The 21,632-nt window shown below is 42.0% G+C and overlaps 1 protein-coding gene and 1 long non-coding RNA gene across 3 annotated transcripts; both read left to right on the top strand.

Annotated features, from left to right (window-relative positions):
• The first annotated feature begins 581 nt into the window (after positions 1–581).
• LOC119273532 lies at positions 582–5,533 on the top strand. Of its 2 annotated transcripts, XR_005134888.1 has the most exons (8): positions 582–906; positions 1,042–1,104; positions 1,173–1,919; positions 2,977–3,110; positions 3,281–3,379; positions 4,333–4,454; positions 5,292–5,380; positions 5,460–5,533. It is a non-coding gene; the product is annotated as an uncharacterized LOC119273532 (long non-coding RNA). The 2 variants fall into 2 exon arrangements; XR_005134887.1 differs by lacking the exons at positions 582–906; positions 1,042–1,104 and having other exon boundaries at positions 1,111–1,919.
• An 11,047-nt stretch (positions 5,534–16,580) lies between these two features.
• Positions 16,581–18,229, top strand: LOC119273531. The gene has a single exon (XM_037554667.1). The coding sequence runs from the start codon at positions 16,633–16,635 to the stop codon at positions 18,028–18,030; it is 1,398 nt and encodes a 465-aa protein (XP_037410564.1). The 5' UTR covers positions 16,581–16,632; the 3' UTR covers positions 18,031–18,229.
• The last annotated feature ends 3,403 nt before the right edge of the window (positions 18,230–21,632 follow it).

The following is a 21,632-nucleotide window of genomic DNA, read 5'->3' as shown; positions in this document are numbered from 1 at the left end:
GGGCGGCGGCGGGGCACGGGGTGGCCGGGCGGCGGCAGGGCGCGGGGTGGCCGGGCGACGGCGAGGACGAGGTGGTGGGGTAGCCGGGCCGGCCTTTGCGGGCTGATGGAATTTAGTCCGGTTGGTTTCATCGGATTGGTGAATTTGCATTTCGCTTCTATAGAGGGGCACGAGGGTAACAGAATATTATTCTATTACTAGTAACAAATATATATATAGGACAACACTATTCTAATCCTAGAATTAGAATCTCTACTCCTAATGTCTCAGTTGGTAGGTCGCGTTCCGGGTTTTATTTTCGTCCCACCTTACCCGTTTTTTTTTACCTATTTTGGTACCTCCTCCCACTTCATGTTGACCCGCCACTAGCCGAAAAAACCACGTACCGAGTCCTCCACCAGCCCCCGCGCTCTTCAGGACGAAGAAAAAAATCTATGACGATTAACCAGCGATAAAAAACCTACGAAAAATAACCAGCGAAAAGAAAACCCGCACGTACGAGCGACGTCGCATGCCCTCGAGCGAGAACGACTCGCACGCTAGACTCCCTGCCCTCGTTCGTCGCCGCCTTCATCCCTTCGCCGCCGCCGCCCTTCATCCCTTCGCCGCCGCACTCGGTCTCACATCAAAGGCAGCCCACTCACGGGAGAAGATGAGCTTATCTCCATGGCCAGATTAGGGAGGAATACGGGTGACGGGATGGATTTGGATCTCAAGGTGGGGAGGCCAACGTAGCCGCCCCTAGCGCGTCGAGCGAAAGCGAAGGATTTGGATCTCATGGATTTGGCTGCATCGACCAGCAGAGGACCGCCACCGGCTCGGCTCCTCCACCACGAAGCAACCTCCTTCCACCCCGTAGCCGCCGCCCGAAACCCTAGCAATCGAGCCCCACCCATGGCGCCCTAGGTCAGATCCCCTTCCTTCTTCTTCTTCCTCTGGTTTTCTTCCTTGTTCCTGTGATGCGTGAGTGAGTGAGTGATGTGCAGGCGCCTTCTTCTTCCTCTCTGACCCCTGCGTGTCTCTCTCTTCACTTGTCTCTAGGTGGTACAGCGGCCAGAGGAGAGGAGAGGAGAGGAGGTGGAGCAGCCATCGCCTGGACGTGAGGTGAGCTTCCCCCATCCAATCTTATCTACCCCCACCCCCAGGTGGCTCACAATATCTATCACCTGCAGCAGCATCTTGTGCATGCATCCATTGAGGACGTGAGGTGCACACCACATTTTGGTTCAGTTTTTCCCTTCTTTATTATAATTATGCCAAGGACATCTTATGCCTTACAGTAGTATTCAGATTCTCAAGTTTGTTTATTTATTCTTAGTGCAATACTGCTCTCCTGTCTGCAGGAGATTGGAGGAAAAAATATCAGAAATCGGAAACATGACGTTTTGGTTCAGTTCTGGATCATTTTATTTTTTGGTTCAGTTTATATAAGTGGTTGTTGTTTTATGTTGCTGCTAGCCATTACAATTCATTTTGTGTTGCTCTGAACTGAAAAAATAGAGGGGATATTGTTGTGCCTAGCGTGAAGTTCACAGTAGGTTTGGCATCAATCGAGCAAACTTTGTTACAGTTTTTAGTGGATGTTGTATGTATTACATTTTTGCTTTTTCTAAAACCACATGTATCCTATAATCTGATTACTTTTCTTTGTGTGAGCAGCAGTTTCTGAGCTTTCCCTCCACTATTTTTTCCTCTCTCTCTCTTTCTCTCTCTCACTCAATCTCAACTTGGCAAGCGATGGCGGCAGTGAATGGGCAGCGCGGGCGTCGAGCGGGATCATGGGGGAGCAGGGGAGGCTAGAGGATGCTCACCATATACATCGCCATCCATAGCCGCCCTCGTCCGCCAAGAAGCTGAGGAGGGAGGCTGACCTCCAGTGACCACTCTGCACCGCTCTGGACGACACCCTCCCCCACCAGGTTCATCCTCCTAATTCGTTTTAATCATCCTAATTTTTTTGTCTTACCACAGTTAAGAAATATGATTCATGTTTGCTATTGCATTTGGAGCTCCATCCTTACAACTTATGGATGATATGAATACATCAAGGTGTTTTGGTTCTCCCCATTCTGTATGTTCGCAATGGAGTGTATATATTGTTGATTTATGTCATGGTGATTGATTTTGATTGCCGAGAGAAAGTGCAAAAGCTATGGGCAATCCTATATGACTGGCGCCAAAATGAACTATAATGCTAATGATTTTGTTCCATTTAATTTTTTGGGAGTTGTCGCACATTAAATTCTTGCCGCAATCCCTCTATAAATTTTTAGGCGTTCTTAATTTTGATGTAGCCATTCGTCTCATAGCTGCAATCGGAAGGCCAAATTCAAAGTTCGGTCTTTTCTGGAAACTGAAACAGTGGCATATAGTATTTTCTTTCACTCTATTATGTCCTCTTGTTTTCTAGAGAACTGATCATACCTATCTTGCTCGATTTGTTTATGATCTGTGTTTTACTCTGGGTGTCTCTTGACAAAACTGGATATGAATGAGAGGCGCTCCAAGGAGCAAGAGAAATCATGTGTAAATAAGTGCACTTTGATTTTTTTGATGCCATTTATATAACTAAAATATTAATGATGGTTGTACATAGAGTTTTAGACCTGTGGCTCTTTTGTTTACATTATGAGATGTTTTTTATCTAGGTAAAACTTGGGAACATGTATGGATGGACAAGACTATATGGATTTGATCATTTTATTGACTAATTATACAGCGTATGAACTTATAGAGTTTAGAGTTGTTTATCCTGTTCTAATGCTGGAGTTAAAAGTTTCATGTAGCTAACGCCATCATCTTTATAATAGAGTGGCAACATACTCCGCAAGTTTTCACCCTACTCTAGGAAGCCATTTCATCAGTTTTTGGCTTCTGACACACTCGGAGCAATAAATTTTGTGCTGCTAATTGTTCTGTTCTCTCTGTTCTCTCTCTTTGCACTTACTTGTGATTTTTACTTATGTCCGCATACAGATTTCATCCAGGAAATTTAGTCCTAGGGACATTGATATACAATGATACACCAAAGCAAGCAAAGAAGCCAAAAGAGGTTAAATGTTTTTACCTGCTGCTGGCATCCGATGAGCAGTTGCAGGTGTCAACCATAGGTAATTCTTGTAAGATACTTTCACATTTCTCTAATTTACTTAAGTAAATCTTCATCAGTTTGGCTTTAGGCGAAAATGCCTGCTTGAGAATTTAGGGAAAATTACTTATTACCTGTAGAGCTTTCAGTTCATGAAGTAATTGACCTTGTTTTTGCTTGTTTATTCTGTAGTATTGTTATATGAAGTGAGAGTTGCATGTGCTTATCTGAAGCTTATACTAATAATGTGCCTCCCTAATTGTGGATGATCTGGAGCTCATACCCATGTTGGTGAGTATCTCCCTCTCTGTTTGTTGGGCTGTCGGCAGCTCCTTTTTGCTGCGTCTCTGTATACTATAACCACTATCCCTAAAATAAGTAAACTATAACCACACTCTTTGATCATATTATTTAGAAGAAAAAAGATTAGAGCTGCATTTATTCATACTAATGTAGACTGGGCCTGATCCAAGAAATAGAAGACTTGTACATTGATTGCATCCACCAATAAAATCCCAAATGTGTGTTGGCAAGACTATCTTCGTGTTTTCATAATATAAAAAATAGTAGGTAAGTGTCAATCTGTTGCTGGTTCAGAATTTGACAAGGTTGAAAACTTTGTATGAAAATCTTTGTAATTCTTTTGAGTTGTGGAAGAGACAACTGGGATGACTTCGATAATATGCACTGGATGGTGGAGGACGAAAAATAAATAAGGTGGGGTGACTCTAAAGCATAAAAAAATTCCAATGGAAAACCACAGTAGTTCATGCACACTAAAATGCACACAAATACTTTTTAAAATCATGCTATTGTCTGGTCATTTTCTCAAAATGACATTAAAATTTGAATAATAATTACTTCTCTCCTTTGTCTTCGTCTGAACAGTAATACTTATTCACAGATTTTGTTAGCTTGCTTAAAAAATTATTAATCCTGTTATGGTGTGGTTGCCTATTACTCAAGATGATTTCACATTAGCTTCAGAGGACATGTATGTTGCGTATCCTTTGCCTACTGAGCACGCACAGAAATTTTTCTATCGATGTCGTTAACTGAAACATATTCCATTTTTTGTCAATTGGTGGATTTGACTAATATAGATATATTATAAGAGATATTATTCACGTACCATTTTCTTATTTTAAGTAAGCTTGAAACTGATGGTCTCAGTTGGTTTGTGTATTGACTTTCTTTAGAGCCTGAATCTACAGAAACTAAGTAGAGGGTCGCCTTTTGTGCAGGAATTTGCAGCAGGTCTGATCCCTTGCGCGTGCTCCTCCGCTTGCCCTCTCGACCCTCCCCTTTCTCATCGCCATCCATTTTATTCAGAGTGTAGATGGCGGGCAAAACACCTAAGCTCCAGGTGAGCTCCTACTCCATCATGTAGGTGTCGTAATTTGTATGATGTTTCGTTATTAAGTTCTGCAATCTAATGCCTTGCTCTACTATTTTTATTTTTAATCTCAACATTTCAAATTTTATCGGTCAAGAGGTCACTTGAATGATTCATGGGAATTGGAATGTGGGGGGTCTCAAAGAATTTTTATAAATAAAAACCCAAATATCAACGTTTTATAATCTTGCTTGGTGGTTGAGGTCTTATATAGAACATCATCGGTATAATGATGTTGAAAGCAACCTGCCAACATCATTTTCTCCGGAACATTGAGAACCGATAGGATTCTATGTGTATTTACACTGACATTCTCTCTCCTTCGACTAACTGAACATTGAATTAATGTCGTACATGCATCCTACTTCATATGAGCAGCGCTCATGTTTCGAAAAAAATAAACAGTGTGAGTTTACTATCAAAGTGGATGTCTTGTTTCTCCAAGAATGAGCTTAAAAAACATATGAGCTACTGTGACTAGGTGGCCACTTGATTAGGTGTATGTGTTAGTTTTATGTTCTGTAACATGTTAGCCGTAGGCAGTATTTTTGGACTGAGACTTGCTCCTGTTGTTTGTTTCAGATATTCAGTCTAAGATCTAAATTTCACCAATATGTCTTTTGTTTACATTTCCTGATGTGTTTTAGATGAACAGAATCACTTGTGTTTATATGGATAGTAGCTACTTTTACTTTAGCACATAAAGAACGGAATCTGTATGAGTATTTTTTAAAGCATTTCTACATAAGCAAAACATATGAAGGGCATTATGCTGGAATAAAATCATATATACAAATTTGTTTCTAGAGCAAGGATGAAAAGCACTCCATACACACTCACAAGGATGATGATCCATTTGTTTCTAGGATGGTGGGACTTGAGGTCAAACTGCACAGGTTTACATTCAACTTCGCTTGTTGATATTTCTGACATATACTTGATGAAATATACATAAATATGTGTTCTTTCTTATAGGTATGCACCAGATTCAAGGATCAACTACTTGATGAAATATACAGGAGACTCTCCTACTCAACATTACCTTAAAAGAAGAATCAAGAATCAGTTCAATGGGAATTGGAATGATGAAAACACTTGTTTAAGCACATCTGATCCTCATAATAGCATATTTTTAATAAATCACTGTAGTCAAATCACTTTTTTTATAGTTTCTATAGTAAAATCACTTACTATTGTGTATAATTTTAGTTGGATCATCGATTTATGTGTATACATCGTCAATTTGCCTTTTTGTTATCAGTTTACATTACAAGTAAAGTAGACTTTAATTATTATGCAATTGTGTCCATGCTATATTGTTTCTTCCTGTGATATTTTACATGGATTATTTTATATACCTTCAGCAATATATTTCAGAAGCCCGTGGCAATGCACGGGCATACTATTAGTAGTTATTTGGATCACAGTTGCTCTATATAGACTCGATCAACACGTTCCCGAACTCCCGAAACGCAAAAAAAAAAAAAAACTTCCATCTCTCCCCACCCCGTCGACCCACGCCCGACGGCCTCCCCCAGACCCGCGTGCCCTGCCACCAACCACCTCCCACCGGCGGCCACCGGCCCCAACGCCTCACCCGCCGCCGCCACCCCCTCCCCCCGGCCCGACGCGCCTCCTGGCGCCGCTGAACCCCCGCACCACCGCGCGCCACCGAGACCCAACATCCTAGCGCGACGCGGCCACTCCTAGATCCCCGTGTGTTGCCGCCGGCCGGGGATCCACTCAAGATATTGACGACGGCAGCAACAGCGCGCCGGATCCCCACTTCACGCCGTCGCCGGAGCCCTACTTCGTTGCGCCGCCAAGTGCCTGCATCCCCGGGCGCCACGAACCTACGACGGGGCTCCCGCCTTCCGCCTCCTCCTGGCTATCCCCTTCTGCTCGCGCCTTCGGCCTCCTCTCGGTGGTGCTCCACCGCCGCAGCACAGACGACGCTCGTCGGCGCCACACTCCGGCCGTTCAACTACATGGCCCCCTGGAGTTCACAGCCGCAGCGCCCCCTGAATCCCACTGCTCCTATGCATCTCACCCCCATGTACTGAATCTGCAACATCTATGCTTTTATCTGAATGCGAACAGGAGGAGCTGGAGTACGCGGAGCAGGGCGGCAGCGTAGGTTGTGGCAGGGTTGTGGCGACGCGCACCTCCCACCTCCCACCTCTGCCTGCCTACTTCCTCACCTGACCCCGTTCAGCTCCGGCTGGCAGCCAAGCTTGCACCTCCCACGGCCACACGCGCTCAACACATACTGCCACGGCTTGCACTTCTTCTCTCCCTCTGCTTGCGCAGCGTAGCTTCAGCTTCTTGCGGTGACTTGGACTTGGCATGCTGATGGAGATGACCTGCACTCCAGTAGGATGGGACCTGCCCACGTCGAGGCCGTAGAGATGTACAACTCATATGCTCCTTCCCCCATTTGGTTGCATGAAACGTGTTCGTGCAAATGCTCATGTGAGCATTGTATTTGTTACAGGGTGATACTTCTTGGTCAACAATGATATAGCACTGGCGTATACGAAAATGCTCTTTAGAGCTCGGGCTCCATGGAGCCCGAGTTTGACTTGATCAAAATTCAAATTTTCACGTTTCAAAAAATTTTGAAAAAAAATACACACATACTTAGAGACATAAAGCATATGTGTGTAAATTTTCAGGACGAAACACTTTAAAATGAGTGAGTGCTACACAAAAAGAACAAATCTGAGGCTTTTTAGTAGATGCACTATTCATTCTCAAAGTCCATGAATTTGTCTTTTTTGCACAGATCGCATTTTAGGGTATTTCATCCTCAAATTTTACATACATACTCATAACATCCTTGTTTACTTGTATAATTTTTTTAAGATTTTTTTGAAACTGAAAAGTGTGAATTTTGAATTTTTCAAAAAATCCGGCCTCCATGGAGGCCGAGCTCCAAAACGCCCTACTCTGGCGTATAGCGTTATAATGTCTCATTTTTGTATGATCGCTCTGTACTAGAAGACATGTAAATTTTTGGAAAATATTCAGACTGCAACCTGAGAAGTTCGTCGGTAAAAAAATCATGGAAAAATGGAGAAACAAAAACAAGTAAAAACACATGGAGAAAAGTTTCATGAGTACACGGGAAAAAGGGTTCAAATGAACGTGTGAAGTTCAGGTTTCAGAAGTTGGTAAGTTTGAAAATAAATAAGCCAGATAAAATAAGTGCAGAGGAAAAGAAGTTACATCCGAAAAATAATAAAGAGACCATGATAAAAAATTCCTCAAGAAAAAGAAAGGGACAAATGTGGTGTGAACTAAGACGAGAGGGAGAGAGAGAGAGAGAGAGAGAGAGAGAGAGAGAGAGAGAGAGACGTTGCAAAAAGTTTGTAGTCAAGGGTTGCGAAGCTAAAAAAGAACACTAAAGCATCATTATAAAAAGTTCTTTTGCGGGTTTTTTTGACAAAACCCAGACGGAATTCCCACAATTTTTTCGAAATAAAACCATAAAGTTTGAATTAAAAAATTGAAGTGAATATAATCAAGAAGTTCGAATTAAAATAACAAAGCAATTTGATGTTTATATACCAACAAGAGAACATGCCTCACCTAGAAAATGTTAGCTTTGGAAGTGCAAAATCAAAAAAGGTTCACCGCATGAAACATAGCAAGCTCGGAGAATAACACACCATTATATTTTTTGAGTAAGATTAACCGGCCAATCAAAAAAAGTTTGATCAAAAAACAAAACTTCATAAAAAAAAGGGATTCTGTGCTTATAAATAAGAAAACATGAAGTTCAAATTTAAATAACCAAGAAGTCGGAAAGGTGAAACTAAAAATATAGTGTGGTTTAAAATGTTTTTGAAAAAAATCCCGTTTCTAAAACACCTACACGTTCAAATTAAAAATAACTGAGTGATTTAGTGTTTATAAAGAAAACTTAGATTTCTCCAGTTCCTAAAGAACAAAAATAAAGAAGTTCAAATTAAGATAACACAGAAGTTCGATGGTTATTTACCATGAAGAAAAACAAAGCTTCAACTATAAAAGTGTTAAGTTGAGAATTTCAAATTTGATAAAATGGAGAGTTCGAAGAAAACGTTATCACTGTACAAAAAAAATTCCATGGATTTTCCCACTATTAAAAAAGAATAACCAAAAAGTTCAAATTAAAATAACAAAGTTGTTCAATATTTGTAATAGAAAAAAGTTTTTCATAGTTTTAAATAACCCTGAGAAGGTCAAATTAAAATAACAGAGCAGTTCAAAAATAGTTGCTAAAAACAGTTTTTTTTCCGTTTCTAGGAAAAACCTGGAAGTTCAAATTTATAAAATGAAGTGGTTCAATGTTTATTTACAAAAAAAACCTTGTTACCAAATAATAAAGCCAAGAAGTTCACTTTAAAAAATAGAGGGTCAGATGTATACAAAAAAATCAGTTCTTCTCGTTTCTCGAAAAAGTAAATTATGAAGTTCAAGTAAAGTATAAAGGATTTTCACCATTTCTAAATAAAAAAATTTGCTTGGGTTTCTAAATAAAAATAATAAAGTGGAAGGAGCGGATTTGCAGCAACTTTTCAATGCCATATTATTTGTCTCGTTCGGATAAACGGTTTAGAAATGCTATCGAAAATACAATTCTTGTTTTCGGTATGAAGAAAAGACCGTTTTCAAAACTTCTCTTAAACCACTTAGGTTTTGCTGAAAATTTAACTTGGGTCATGCTACTCGTGTCCATAGCTTTCCAACGGTATATCGCAAGCCTCATTTGGGCAATGTTTGCGGAAGTTCAATCTAACAATGGGGGGAGTTCAACTACTGCTGCTAGGACAAAAAGAAAGGAGAAGTTCAATTTCTAAAGATGACTCGGTTCGACATGCTAAACAATATTGTAAGAAAACAAAAAGAAAAGGAGAAGTTCAATTTCAGAAGATGACACGGTTTGATGTGCAAACCAATGCAAAGACACACACACAAATGTTGTTTTGGTGTCTTAAATATTTTTATTCATAAAAAAGGATTAAGAAAAAAAACAGGAAGTCCATCTTAAAAAGATGAAGAAGTTCTATGATTATAGAAAACTCAGATTTTCCTCATTATTAAAGAATGAAAACAAGAAGTTCAAAAAGAAAATAACAAGAAGTTCAACTTTTAAAACTAGAGCGCTTCAAAATATCATAAAAAAGATTAAGAAATAAAACCAGGAAGTCCATATTAAATAGATGGAGAAGTTCGATGGTTTTCCTCATTATTAAAGAATGGAAACAAGAAGTTCAAAAGTAAAATAACAAAAAGTTCAACTTTTAGAAATAGAGCACATAAAAAAAGATTAAGAAATAAAACCAGGAAGTCCATATTAAAAAGATGGAGAAGTTCGATGATTATAGAAAACTCAAATTTTCCTCGTTATTAAACAATGGAAACAAGAAGTTTAAAAATAAAATAACAAGAAGTTCAACTTTTTTTAAAAATAGAGCGCATAAAAAATATTAAGAAATAAAACCACGAAGTCCATATTAAAAAGATGGAGAAGTTCGATGATTATAGAAAACTCATATTTTCCTCGTTATTAAAGAATAGAAACAAGAAGTTAAAAAATTAAATAACAAGAAGTTCAACTTTTAAAAATAGAGTGCTTCAAAATTTCATAAAAAAGAATAAGAAATTCATATTAATATTCATAAAAAACTCAGATATTTTCACGTACCTGAGAGAAGTTCAGCTTGATAACTGCCAGAAGTTCACGTACTACATGGTGTGCATTTTATTAAAAAGAATAAAAAAAGCAAAGACTAAAAGTTTGTTGATATAAGTTGAAGTCCTCCGTCGGAGAAAGTTCAAAACAATATTATGAGAGAAGTTTATACAAAAGAAATACCATTTGTGTAACACTTGATGAATGGATGAGGAAATTACAAATGAAAAAATACGTCACAGAAGTTCAACGTGAAAACAGCAAGAAGTTCACCTACTACACTGAATGAATATTAGATGTAAAACTTTTAAAATCGTCGCGAGTATGAAAAAATGATCAACACGGGAAAGTTGCGTGTTTACAACAACTTTCCATCGGTATATCACTTGCTCAATTTCGGTGAGTGGATGAAGAGCTAGGAGCAGTGGATGGAGATCTACGAGCAAAAAAGCACGTGAAAAACAGAGTGAAGTTCAGGTACACGCGCTGAGAAGTTTAGGTTCTACACGCGGTGCATTTACGAAGAATCTATTTCGCGATAAAGGCAGAACGAATGATCTCGCCATTTTCGTAATAACTTGAAAACGGCTAGGAATCAGAGAAAACCATCAACATGAAAAAGTTTCGAATTTTCCGTAGCTTTTCAGCGGTATATTATTTGCCCCATTCCGATAAATTTTGTATAAATTACAGCAAAAATACGTTTTTAGCCATTTTCAAAACTGACATAAAACCGTAATGAATTAGGAGAAACAATATATACAAACAAGTTTCGCATTTCTTCAAGCTTTCCAATGCCATATCATTTGCTGCATTTGGGCGTACAGTTAAAAAATTAGCTCAAAAATACGAACTCGGTGGAAGTTGTACCGTTTTCTATATTACTTTTAAACTGTTCAAAATTAGAAAAAACTATTAACATGAAAAAGTAGCACATTTTTATAAGCTTTCCAACGCCATATTATTTGCCTTAATTGGATTAGCCGTTTAGAAATGGCATCGAAAAAACGAACTCGGCTGTTCGGTTTGCGAAATTCTACGATTTTTCGAATTACTCTTTAACCGTAGGGAATTAGAGAAAACTTTCAACATATGGAAGGAGCGGTTTTGCAGCAGCTTTCCAACGCCATATTATTTGCCTCATTCCGATAAATGGTTTAAAAATGCGATCGAAAATACGATTCACGTTTTTTGTATGAAGAAAAAACAGTTTTCAAAACTGCTCTTAAACCGCTTACATTTTGCCAAAAATTTAACTTGGGTCATGATACTGATGTCCATAGCTTTCCAACGGTATATCGCAAGCTCCATTTGGACACCTTTTAGCTGAAGTTCAACCTAGTACTCGGGGAAGGTCAGGCGCGTTACTCGGGAAGTTCATGTTGTGATTAGAATATTGTTCTGATCCCGTGATCAGAATAGTGTTTATGTATATATATATGGATGGATGGTGTGAACTTCCCCTATACCCTGCATGCGGCCTGAAAAAAATGTATGGATGGTGTGTGATTTGTTCAAATCTTGAATGCGCAACTTCGATGGGGCACCAACTACATTAGTAGTAACATTACAAACTGAATATCGTACTCCCCCAGCCAGGTTAAAGACGTACGATGTAGGTTCCGCAACTTCGAGGCAGGTGGGGCGCAGGGGGGGGGTTGGGGGTTTCGTCGAACGCATGTGCTCAAACTTGATTTGCTCTAACATAGCACGCAGAGCAAGAGAAAACCGTCATGGTCAAACCCTTCTCGTATGTTGGGTCAAAGGGATAGATTGTGTGATGATAAATGTCTATAATGACCGTATCATTGCGCTTTAATGAAGCTTGAGATATGCAGCTTTCCACCGGGTCACCCATCCTTAGATCCCTCCAGCCCCAGCATGCTTAACTTCTGTGTTCTATTCGACTCGGTTAGCAGATGGGAAGCCGCTCCTTACTGATAAGACTTGCCTCCTTGCCTTTAAGACGTTTCACGTTGGTCACCGTATGGGACCTACTCCCTACTATTACACGCGTTTGTGCTTTTACAAACTGTGTGCAATATTTACATGGCCGGTTTGTCACGGCCTAGCCTTCTATGAGCACTGACACTGGCAGCGGGAAACCGATGGGAGAAGAGGCGGGAAATCGATGGGAGGAGTGGCAGGAAACGGTAGCGTGTTTCGATATATAACGCCATTAATATGGAAAACTTAGTAAAGAAGGAAGCGTGAGTTAGCACGACGCATGCGCATAATGCACACCTACGTTGCATTCTTGACGTGGAGCTGGTCGGCGGCGGCACGCTGGAGGTCCCCTTCCTGGACATCGAGGGTGAGACATGGCGACTATTGCGCAACCTGATGGAGATTGAGCAGCATAACCTGGAGACGGTGGGGAGCCGCGTCATTGCATACCGTGTTCATGTGACAGGTGGCCTGCACCACGAAGGACGTGTAGCTACCGTGGAAGAAGTTCATCATCGTGCACAACCACGGCAACAATGACGAGGTGGCCAAATGCTTTGCCGACATCTGCAAGGGGATCCAGTTTGACCATAACGACCCCGACTGCAACTACATGTAGGAGACATGTTCGAAGCTGGAGAAGCGGTATCAGAGTTACTGGTGCAGGAGGATAGCATGGCTGAGGCAGAAGTACTTCAGCAACCCCTAACTATTTTATTTGACTTCTGTTTTAAGTATATAATAGATTTGGAAAGAAGTGCCATTATTTTATTTTATTTTATTTTATTTGAGAAATGCACCTCTGAACATTTTAGTTTGGAGAAGTGCGGTATGTGCTCTTAGTTTTGGAGTAGATTAAACACAATGTTCAGAAACACAGTGTGTAAACTAAAAAGAAAACACACACACACACACACACAACGGCATACATACACTTGGTCGAGTGAATCAAAGTTGATTGGAGTCTCTCTTTTTTTACAAGAAATAGCAGGCTCTGCTGCTTATTTTTATTAATTTTCAAAATAACGTTAATAAACAGTTCAGGGGTTAAGCTAAAACTAAGAGCGAGTCAATGGTAAAAGCATAAGAGTTTGGCGTGACAATTGGATCCCTCACGGTTTTCGTATAAGCCTATTACAAGGCAAGGTCGGTGTCGTATCCGCTTCGTTGCTGACTTACTAAATGCTAATGGTTCATGGAATATTGAACTACTTACGCAATATTCTGTCGGTGCGGACATCGAAGAAATCCTAAAAATTAGAGCTTCCCCAAGGCTTGGTGATGATTTTATTGCATGGGGGCCAGAGAAGATGGGGAATTTCACAGGCAAGAGAGCGTATCACTTGGCGTTTGACGAGCTGCATAGAGGGAATGCGGTATCAGCCAGCACATCCGCAAATGGGGGAAGAAACTGCTGGAAATTTATTTCGAACTGTGGTGCCCTGCCTACAGTTGCGAATTTTGCTTGGAGATGGTTGACCAACATGGAAGAATAAACACAAAATTTGCTTAGAACCAACAAGCAGGTGCCCAGTTTGTGGTCAGGATACGGAGGACAATTTCCATCCTTTTGTTAGATGTATCGGTCTATGGCTAAGATATGGAGGCTTCCTAAACTTGAGTCTCTTGTTCATGATTGAAAGGAATGGCTGTTACAAGCTTTGGCGCATATGTCTGAACTTGAGAGATGCATGATATAGATGGTCTTCTGGCGGAGTTGGTATGTTAGGAACGAGCTGGTTCATTCTAAACCTGCACCTCCAAATGGAAGTGTCAATCAGATTCTTACAGAGTTATTTGGAGTCGCTTGTAGCAGTTAAAACCAACACGCATATGGATCCAATGAAAGGAAAGGCTATTATTTCCGTGGATCATGCTCCTTCCCCCGCAAGAGAAGTTGCCGTGGAGCGAAGGAGAAACCGGCGCATGGCTGGGTAAAACATAACACAGATGGGTCCTTTGTTTCGAGTGAGGAAGCCGGAGCAAGGATGATCTTGAGGAACTCCTTGGGAGAGATTTTTTTTTTCAGCTTGCAGAGCTTTATTTTCTTGTCGAGGTGCATTGGAAGCCGAGCTTTGTGCTTCTATGGAAGGACTTTCATCATCTATTCAGCGCTCGGAACTGCCTATTGTCATCGAGGTGGATTCTGCTATGGTGGTGTCCATGATCACATGGATGGTGTGGACCGTTCTGCATATGCTTCTCTAGTGAATGAGATTAGATACCTTCTTAGTCTTCGTCAATTTTGTATTACTAGTGGTTGGGGCCCGTCATTGTGGGCCGCTTCAGAGAAAGCTATGTGCACCTCACCATCATGTCAAAAAATTTAAAAAATATTCTCGCATCACGTGGACATCACAATCATCTTAAAATGAAAAAGAAAAACCTAAAAAAAGTCTCCCTACCATTTAAAAAATCTCTAAAAAAATATTTTCTCACCGTGACCAACTAGCATGCGCCACATGGCGTAGATGGTTGGCCACCATTCTAGCGCCTCTTAATGGGTTTAATTCATGTCTCGCGGCGGCAGAATAAGGCCAGCGATAGTCTTGCTATGTATGGTAGAATGCAAGGAAGGACCATGACTTGGATTAATTCGGGTCCGGTTCAGGTGTTGGAGTTAGTAGCAGAAGATTGTAATGATCCAGTGATTGAGTAATACAAGTATTGAATCCGCAAAAAAAAAAACTAAGAGCTAGAGATAGGAAAAACCAACCACAATACAACAAAGAAAAACAAGTTTTAAAGATAGAATATATTAAAAAGCTTGTGCCCAGGCCTCGAACTGATCATATTTTTCCTCTTTACTCTGTGTGTCAGCTACTGATCTCTTCCCTGAATTTTCTTCGACAAGCATAAACACTGGCTCTGATTTGTTTCAAAATGAAGTCATTATTTCTAGTATTTTAAATAGCCGATGCAACTAGAATGATCAGCTCAAGTGAGAATGGAAGTTTGGGTGCTTCTGATTATCAATCCGGCTCTGGATATCACTGTGAATAAGATGCCATGAGCCCATGACCCATGAGGGCCTGAGATGTTTCAAGCTGAAAGCTCTTACTATTCCAAAGTCCAAACTGCTGGACGTAAATCACCTAACGCAGCAAGATGAACCAGCGAGTGTTGGCGCTGCATCTCGCAGCCCCTCTTCTCTCTCAAACTTCTCTGCTCTCTCATGGTTTCTCTCAAGATCAAACATGTTCCACAGACACACCAATAAAGAAACCAGCTCCGAGCTTTGCCTAGAGGCTCTTTTCCTTGAACACAATCGGTACATTATTTCTCCAGCCCTCACGGCCCTTTCCATTACTAGTGCAACTTGTATATACAAGAGGTTGGTGCTCTTACCATACAAAACTCACGGCACTACTAAACCCATTACCCCTTTAAATAAAGTATAAGACCACATGCACTAACTAACTACTACATGAACCACGTTTGCTACTCTTGCATGCAGCTTCTCCTCAACAGCCAGACGACCCGGCCAAGCAAGCCGGCTAGCACCCGCACACAACTCCGGCTTCAGAACATGTTCATGCAGCACTGTCTCATATCGGCTGCGCTGCTTCACGCGGTACTCGGCATCTCGCCATCCAAGTCTCATTCCACGATCATCTCCAGTATCTCACCTTGCTTGCCGCCCACATCTTCACATCGGCATCCCGCCATGCTCGCCGTATCGCATGCTCAACTGATGCTTCACCGGACAATTACTCCCTAGACAAACCAAGCTACATGCAGACCCAAAACTAGAACATGCAAATACTTGGAATCAAGATTAAGGCTAACAGCTAGCCAGCCTCGTTGCCAAGTAGGTAACGCAGCCAAGTAGCTGTACTCCTTTCTCGGCTGGCCGGTGCTGCTGCCTCTAGCCTGATGGGCATGCATGCATGGAAGCAAACGAGTCCAACCAGGTCACGCCAAACCATTCTTCCTTTCTTGTAGCCACTCAACCTTGTGCGCTATCAAGCGGGAATCCTAGCAAGATTTATCTTTTAAGAAAGATGCACTCGAGGAAAAATTTACACCTTCATCTCAGTGCTTGACTGACTCTAGCTGATATGTCGATTCTTTTTCGCAAAGTGTGTCAATTATAGCAGCTTTTGAGCAGCTTCCTGGGTAGTCTAACAGATCGTGCCTGCGCGTGAATCTTCTATGCTTATCCTCAACGGAATGTAAAGTTGGAGGATGAGTTATATATACAGATGCATTCTCATGCCGGGCAACCAACTCTGAAACCAAGCGTGAACTTAGCGTTGAGAGGGTAACAAAACTCCAGAAGTGCAATAGCAACTGCTACCCTGGTAGGCGCGATAAGCCACAATCAATTGGCTTTATCACTCTTTGGCAACAAGATGGATCAGCCAGGTGACAAGAAAACTTATTATGTCATTCTGTTCAATTTTGTCATTTACTGATCAGATTCAAAATATAGTTGACTAATCACACTTTGTTGGTGACTGATCGACTTCGACTGTAGGCCAATCTGCTAGCGATTCCGGCGACTCGCACGTTATACAGATGCCTCAGGTGGCCAATGTGCTGACAAAGGAACTAGAGGCCCTTGAATTATCCAAGGCGCAGATCGGAGACGGGGGGCGCCCTCCGTGTCCCATCATCATCGCCAAGGTCGGCGACCTCACACGCAACGTCGACAGCAGCGAGTACGACCCTAACCACGTCGCCATCGGCCCGTACAACTACCCTCGGCCACAGAGCAAGAACCTGCATCTTGCCATGGAGAACGACAAGCTCGCGAGCCTCCAACTGATGCTCTCGGCGGCGAAGGTGGAGAGACCCGGCGTGACGGTGGACATCTACATCAATGAGCTCACATGCCTCGAGAAGTCTGTGAGGAAATGTTACGCGAACACGTTTGACATGACAGGCGAGCAGTTTGTGCGCATGCTCCTCCTCGACGGCTGCTACATAATCTCCCGCCTAGTCGGCCTCCCACACCGAGCACGCACACAATCCGCAGGCGTTGCACCGGGGACTGCAGAAGCCGGCGTCCCGTCGGCAAACCGGGCCGAGGCACTGGCGGTGGTCCGGGATGTTTTCTTCCTTGCAGAGAACCAGATACCGTTCTTCGTGCTCGAGAAGATATGGGAGGTGACAACTACGGATGGAAAGGATCGTGTGATTAATGAAATTGCGGAGTACGCCCTCATTCTCATGAGTGTGCAGAAGTACATAGTGGGATCGCCGGCTATGGTGGTGCCGGAGCTGATGGTGCCGGGCAATCTTCTCCATCTTCTTCATATGCACTTGAAGCCTCCTACACCCCCCGTCTCGCCTACTGCAATAGTCAACGGAGTCAATCCCGTGTCTGTGCGCCGATGGTGGTCGGCGACGGAGTATAGCTTCGCAGGTGTGACGTTCAAGCATCGGTCCATGAGCGAGCCGGGGCTCCTACGTTGCATTCTTGACGTGGAGCTGGTCGGCGGCGGCACTCTGGAGGTCCCCGTCCTGGACATCGACGGCGAGACGTGGCGACTATTGCGCAACCTGATCGAGCTTGAGCAGCGGAACCGGGAGACGGTGGGGAGCCACGTCACTGCATACTGCGTGTTCATGTCACAGGTGGCCTGCACCACAAAGGACGTGGAGTTGCTTTGGAAGAAGGGCATCATCGTGCACAGCCACGGCAACAATGACGAGGTGGCCAAATGCTTTGCCGACCTCTGCAAGGGGATCCAGTTTAACCCTAACGACCCTGACTGCAACTACCTGCCGGAGACATGCTCGAAGCTGGAGAAGCGGTCTCAGAGTTACTGGCGGAGGTGGATGGCGTGGCTGAGGCGGAAGTACTTCAGCAACCCCTGGCTCGCCGTCGGGCTCCTTGCAGCTTCCATTGGCCTTTGCACTGTCGTCCAGGCAGTGTACTCAGCTTTGAGTTACAAACATGGAGGAAATTAGGATAAACTATTACTACGTGCTGTCATGATTCAACTTAGGTTCAAAAAATAAGATTCATGGGCACTGGCACCCACGACATATTTCTTTACAAGGAGCCAGCTCTGACCGCAGAGTGTGCCACTGCACACCCTTGCCACTAGGATAATGCCTAGTTCTCGTGAGTAATAGGTTCAGTAGCGGCTGTCTTTAGGGATGTGGACTATAGGGGATTCTTCTTGTTCTTACTTTTGCATTCTGCTAGTAGCAATAACTATATTAAAAATAAAGATATCTTGTTTTAAGGCATTTTACATATACTTACATCAAGGTGTGTCATCCCCTAAAGCAGAAGTCGCGGGGAATGCTAGGACAGAAATGTGTGTGCCAAATGAATAGCACAAAGTGGTCTAGGACAGTTCACTGAGAAGTGTCATGCAGAAAAGACTCTGTGTGCGTTACACATGGTTTTCTTGGCATGAACCGGTACTAAAGAGGTTGTGGCAGACTGTTTTTAGTCCCACCTCGCTCCCCTAGCAAGATTTTTACCACCTTAAATATGTTAGTTCTCAAACTATCACAAGCACTTGGTCTTCATTGAACTCTATGTGTAGAATTTGTGATTGCAATATGAGTCTTCACCGGTTTCTAAACCGTTGAGGACTCATGTTGACAATTCAGATTGTACACAAAAAGATCATTACTAATCAATGTATTTTTATATATATTTTTACATGTTTACGCCCTCACTCTCTCCACTCACTCGGTCTCCCCCTCAATCCCCCCGCGCCGGTCCTCCCCCGCCGGCCGCCCTCACTCTCTGCTAACATCATTTGCTCTTTTTCAGTCATTTATCGATTTGTTTAGAGAGCTAAATGACCGTGAAATTGGAAATCACTACAAAATGAACTCTGAAAATGTTGAAACTTGGCATGGTTTCATCATTTCACTCACATAGCATGTGCAAAAGAGTAGAGAGGGTTACGTCAAAAACTGGACGCACTTCGTGTACAAACTGGACAATATCTTTCGGAGTATGAGGGTTTCGGACGAGAACTCGTCTGTTACGCGGTTACTTCATTTTTTAAACTTATTTGAACTCCAGACTTTTTTGCGTTCAGTATGCAGCATTCAAAGCGACGTCATCAATTTTCAACCCTTTCTGACGTCATTTGCTCTTTTCAGTCATTTACCGATTTTTTTAGAGAGCTAAATGACCGTGAAATTGAAAATCACTAGAAAATGAACTCTGAAAATGTTGAAACTTGGGATGGTATCATCATTTCATGTGCAAAAGAGTAGATAGGGTTACGGCAAAAACTGGACGCACTTCGTGTACAAACTGGACAATATCTTTCGGAGTATGAGGGTTTCGGACGAGAACTCGTCTGTTACACTGTTACTTCATGTTTTAAAACTTATTTGAACTCCAGACTTTTTTTGCGTTCAGTATGCAGCATTCAAAGCGACGTCGTCAATTTTCAACCCTTTCTGACATCATTTGCTCTTTTTCAGTCATTTACCGATTTGTTTAGAGAGCTAAATGACCGTGAAATTGAAAATCACTACAAAATGAACTCTGAAAATGTTGAAATTTGGCATGGTATCATCATTTCACCCACATAGCATGTGCAAAAGAGTAGAGAGGGTTACGGCAAAAAATGGACACACTTCGTGTACAAACTGGACAATCTCTTTCGGAGTATCAGGGTTTCGGACGAGAACTCTTCTGTTATACGGGCACTTCATTTTTTTTACTTATTTGGACTCCATACTTTTTCTGCTTTCAGTATGCAGCATTCAAAGCCACGTCATCAATTCTCAACCCTTTCTGACATCATTTGCTCTTTTTCAATCATTTACTGATTTGTTTAGAGAGCTAAATGACCGTGAAATTGAAAATCACTACAAAATGAACTCTGAAAATGTTGAAACTTTGCATGGTATCATCATTTCACCCACATAGCATGTGCAAAAGAGTAGAGAGGGTTACGGCAAAAACTGGACGCACTTCGTGTACAAACTGGACAATCTCTTTCGGAGTATCAGGGTTTCGCACGAGAACTCGTCTGTTACATGGGCACTTCATTTTTTTAAACTTATTTGGACTCCAGACTTTTTCTGCGTTCAGTATGCAGTATTCAAAGCGACATCATCAATTTTCAACCCTTTCTAACATCATTTGCTCTTTTTCAATCATTTACCGATTTGTTTAGAGTGCTAAATGACCGTGAAATTAAAAATCACTACAAAGTGAACTCTAAAAATATTGAAACTTGGCATGGTATCATCATTTCACCCACATAGCATGTGCAAAAGTGTAGAGAGGGTTACCACAAAAATTGGACGTACTTCGTGTACAAACTGGACAATCTCTTTCGGAGTATCTGGGTTTCGGACGAGAACTCGTCTGTTACATGGTTACTTCTTTTTTTTAAACTTATTTAAACTCCAGACTTTTTTGCGTTCAGTATGCAGCATTCAAAGCGACGTCGTCCATTTTCAACCCTTTCTGACATCATTTGCTCTTTTTCAGTTATTTACCGATTTCTTTAGAGAGCTAAATGACCGTGAAAATCACTACAAAATGAATAAAGCAGAAAAGACTCTGCATGAGTCACACATGGTTTTCTTCAAAGGCTGGTTTATGGCGAAATGAAGTTCTAGTGGCACCGCCAATTCTGCTCAACACCATCATCGATGAGCAAACCTTTCACTAGTAGAAAAAGGGTCAAACGTGAAGCACATTAGGGCCGGTTTGAATTAGAGCCGGCACTAATGTGTACATTAGTGCCAGTTCGTGGCGGCGATCAATAGTACCGGTTCGTGGCGAACCTTTAGTACCGGTTCATGCCACGAACTGGTACTAAAGAGGCTGTGTCAGCCTGCGGTCAGGCTATGGCCCCACCATCACCATTTAGTGCCGGTTCGTACCACGAACCGGTACTAATGAGGTTATGGCAAGCTGTTTTTAGTCCCACCTCGCCAAGAGAGAGGCAGTATGAGCGTTTTATAAGCCGTGAGTGCACAGGCAATGACGAAGAGTTGCAATGCTCATCTACATGTTGATTAGCTTCAAGCCTTGCGGAATAGCATAGATTGCACTGAGCTATGTGCAGTGCAGTCTACACTATTCCGAATGGCTTGAAGCAAATTAACCAGCATTGCACCTCTTTTTTATTTTTAATAACTTATTTAAACTCCGGACTTTTTTTGTGTTCAGTATGCAGCATTCAAAGCGTCGTCATCAATTTCCAACATGTTCTAACATCATTTGTTGTTTTTCGGTCATTTACCTAATTGTTTAGAGAGCTAAATGACCGTGAAATTGAAAATCACTACAAAATGAATCCTGAAAATGTTGAAACTTGGCATGGTATCATCATATCACCCGCATAGCATGCGCGAAAGAGTAGAGAGGGTCACGGCAAAAACTGGACGCACTTCATGTACAAACTGGACAAACTCTTTCGGAGTATCAGGGTTTCGGACGAGAACTCATCTGTTACATGGCCACTTCAATGTTTTTTAAACTTATTTGAACTCCGGACTTCTTTTGTGTTCATTATGCAGCATTTAAAGCAACGTCATCAATTTCCAATATGTTCTGACATCATTTGTTGTTT

Source organism: Triticum dicoccoides, chromosome 3A, assembly GCF_002162155.2.
Source record: "Triticum dicoccoides isolate Atlit2015 ecotype Zavitan chromosome 3A, WEW_v2.0, whole genome shotgun sequence".
NCBI classification, from domain to species: Eukaryota; Viridiplantae; Streptophyta; class Magnoliopsida; order Poales; family Poaceae; genus Triticum; species Triticum dicoccoides.
The sequence above is the reverse complement of the archived record's forward strand: the minus strand, read 5'-3'. Positions and strand labels throughout refer to the sequence as shown.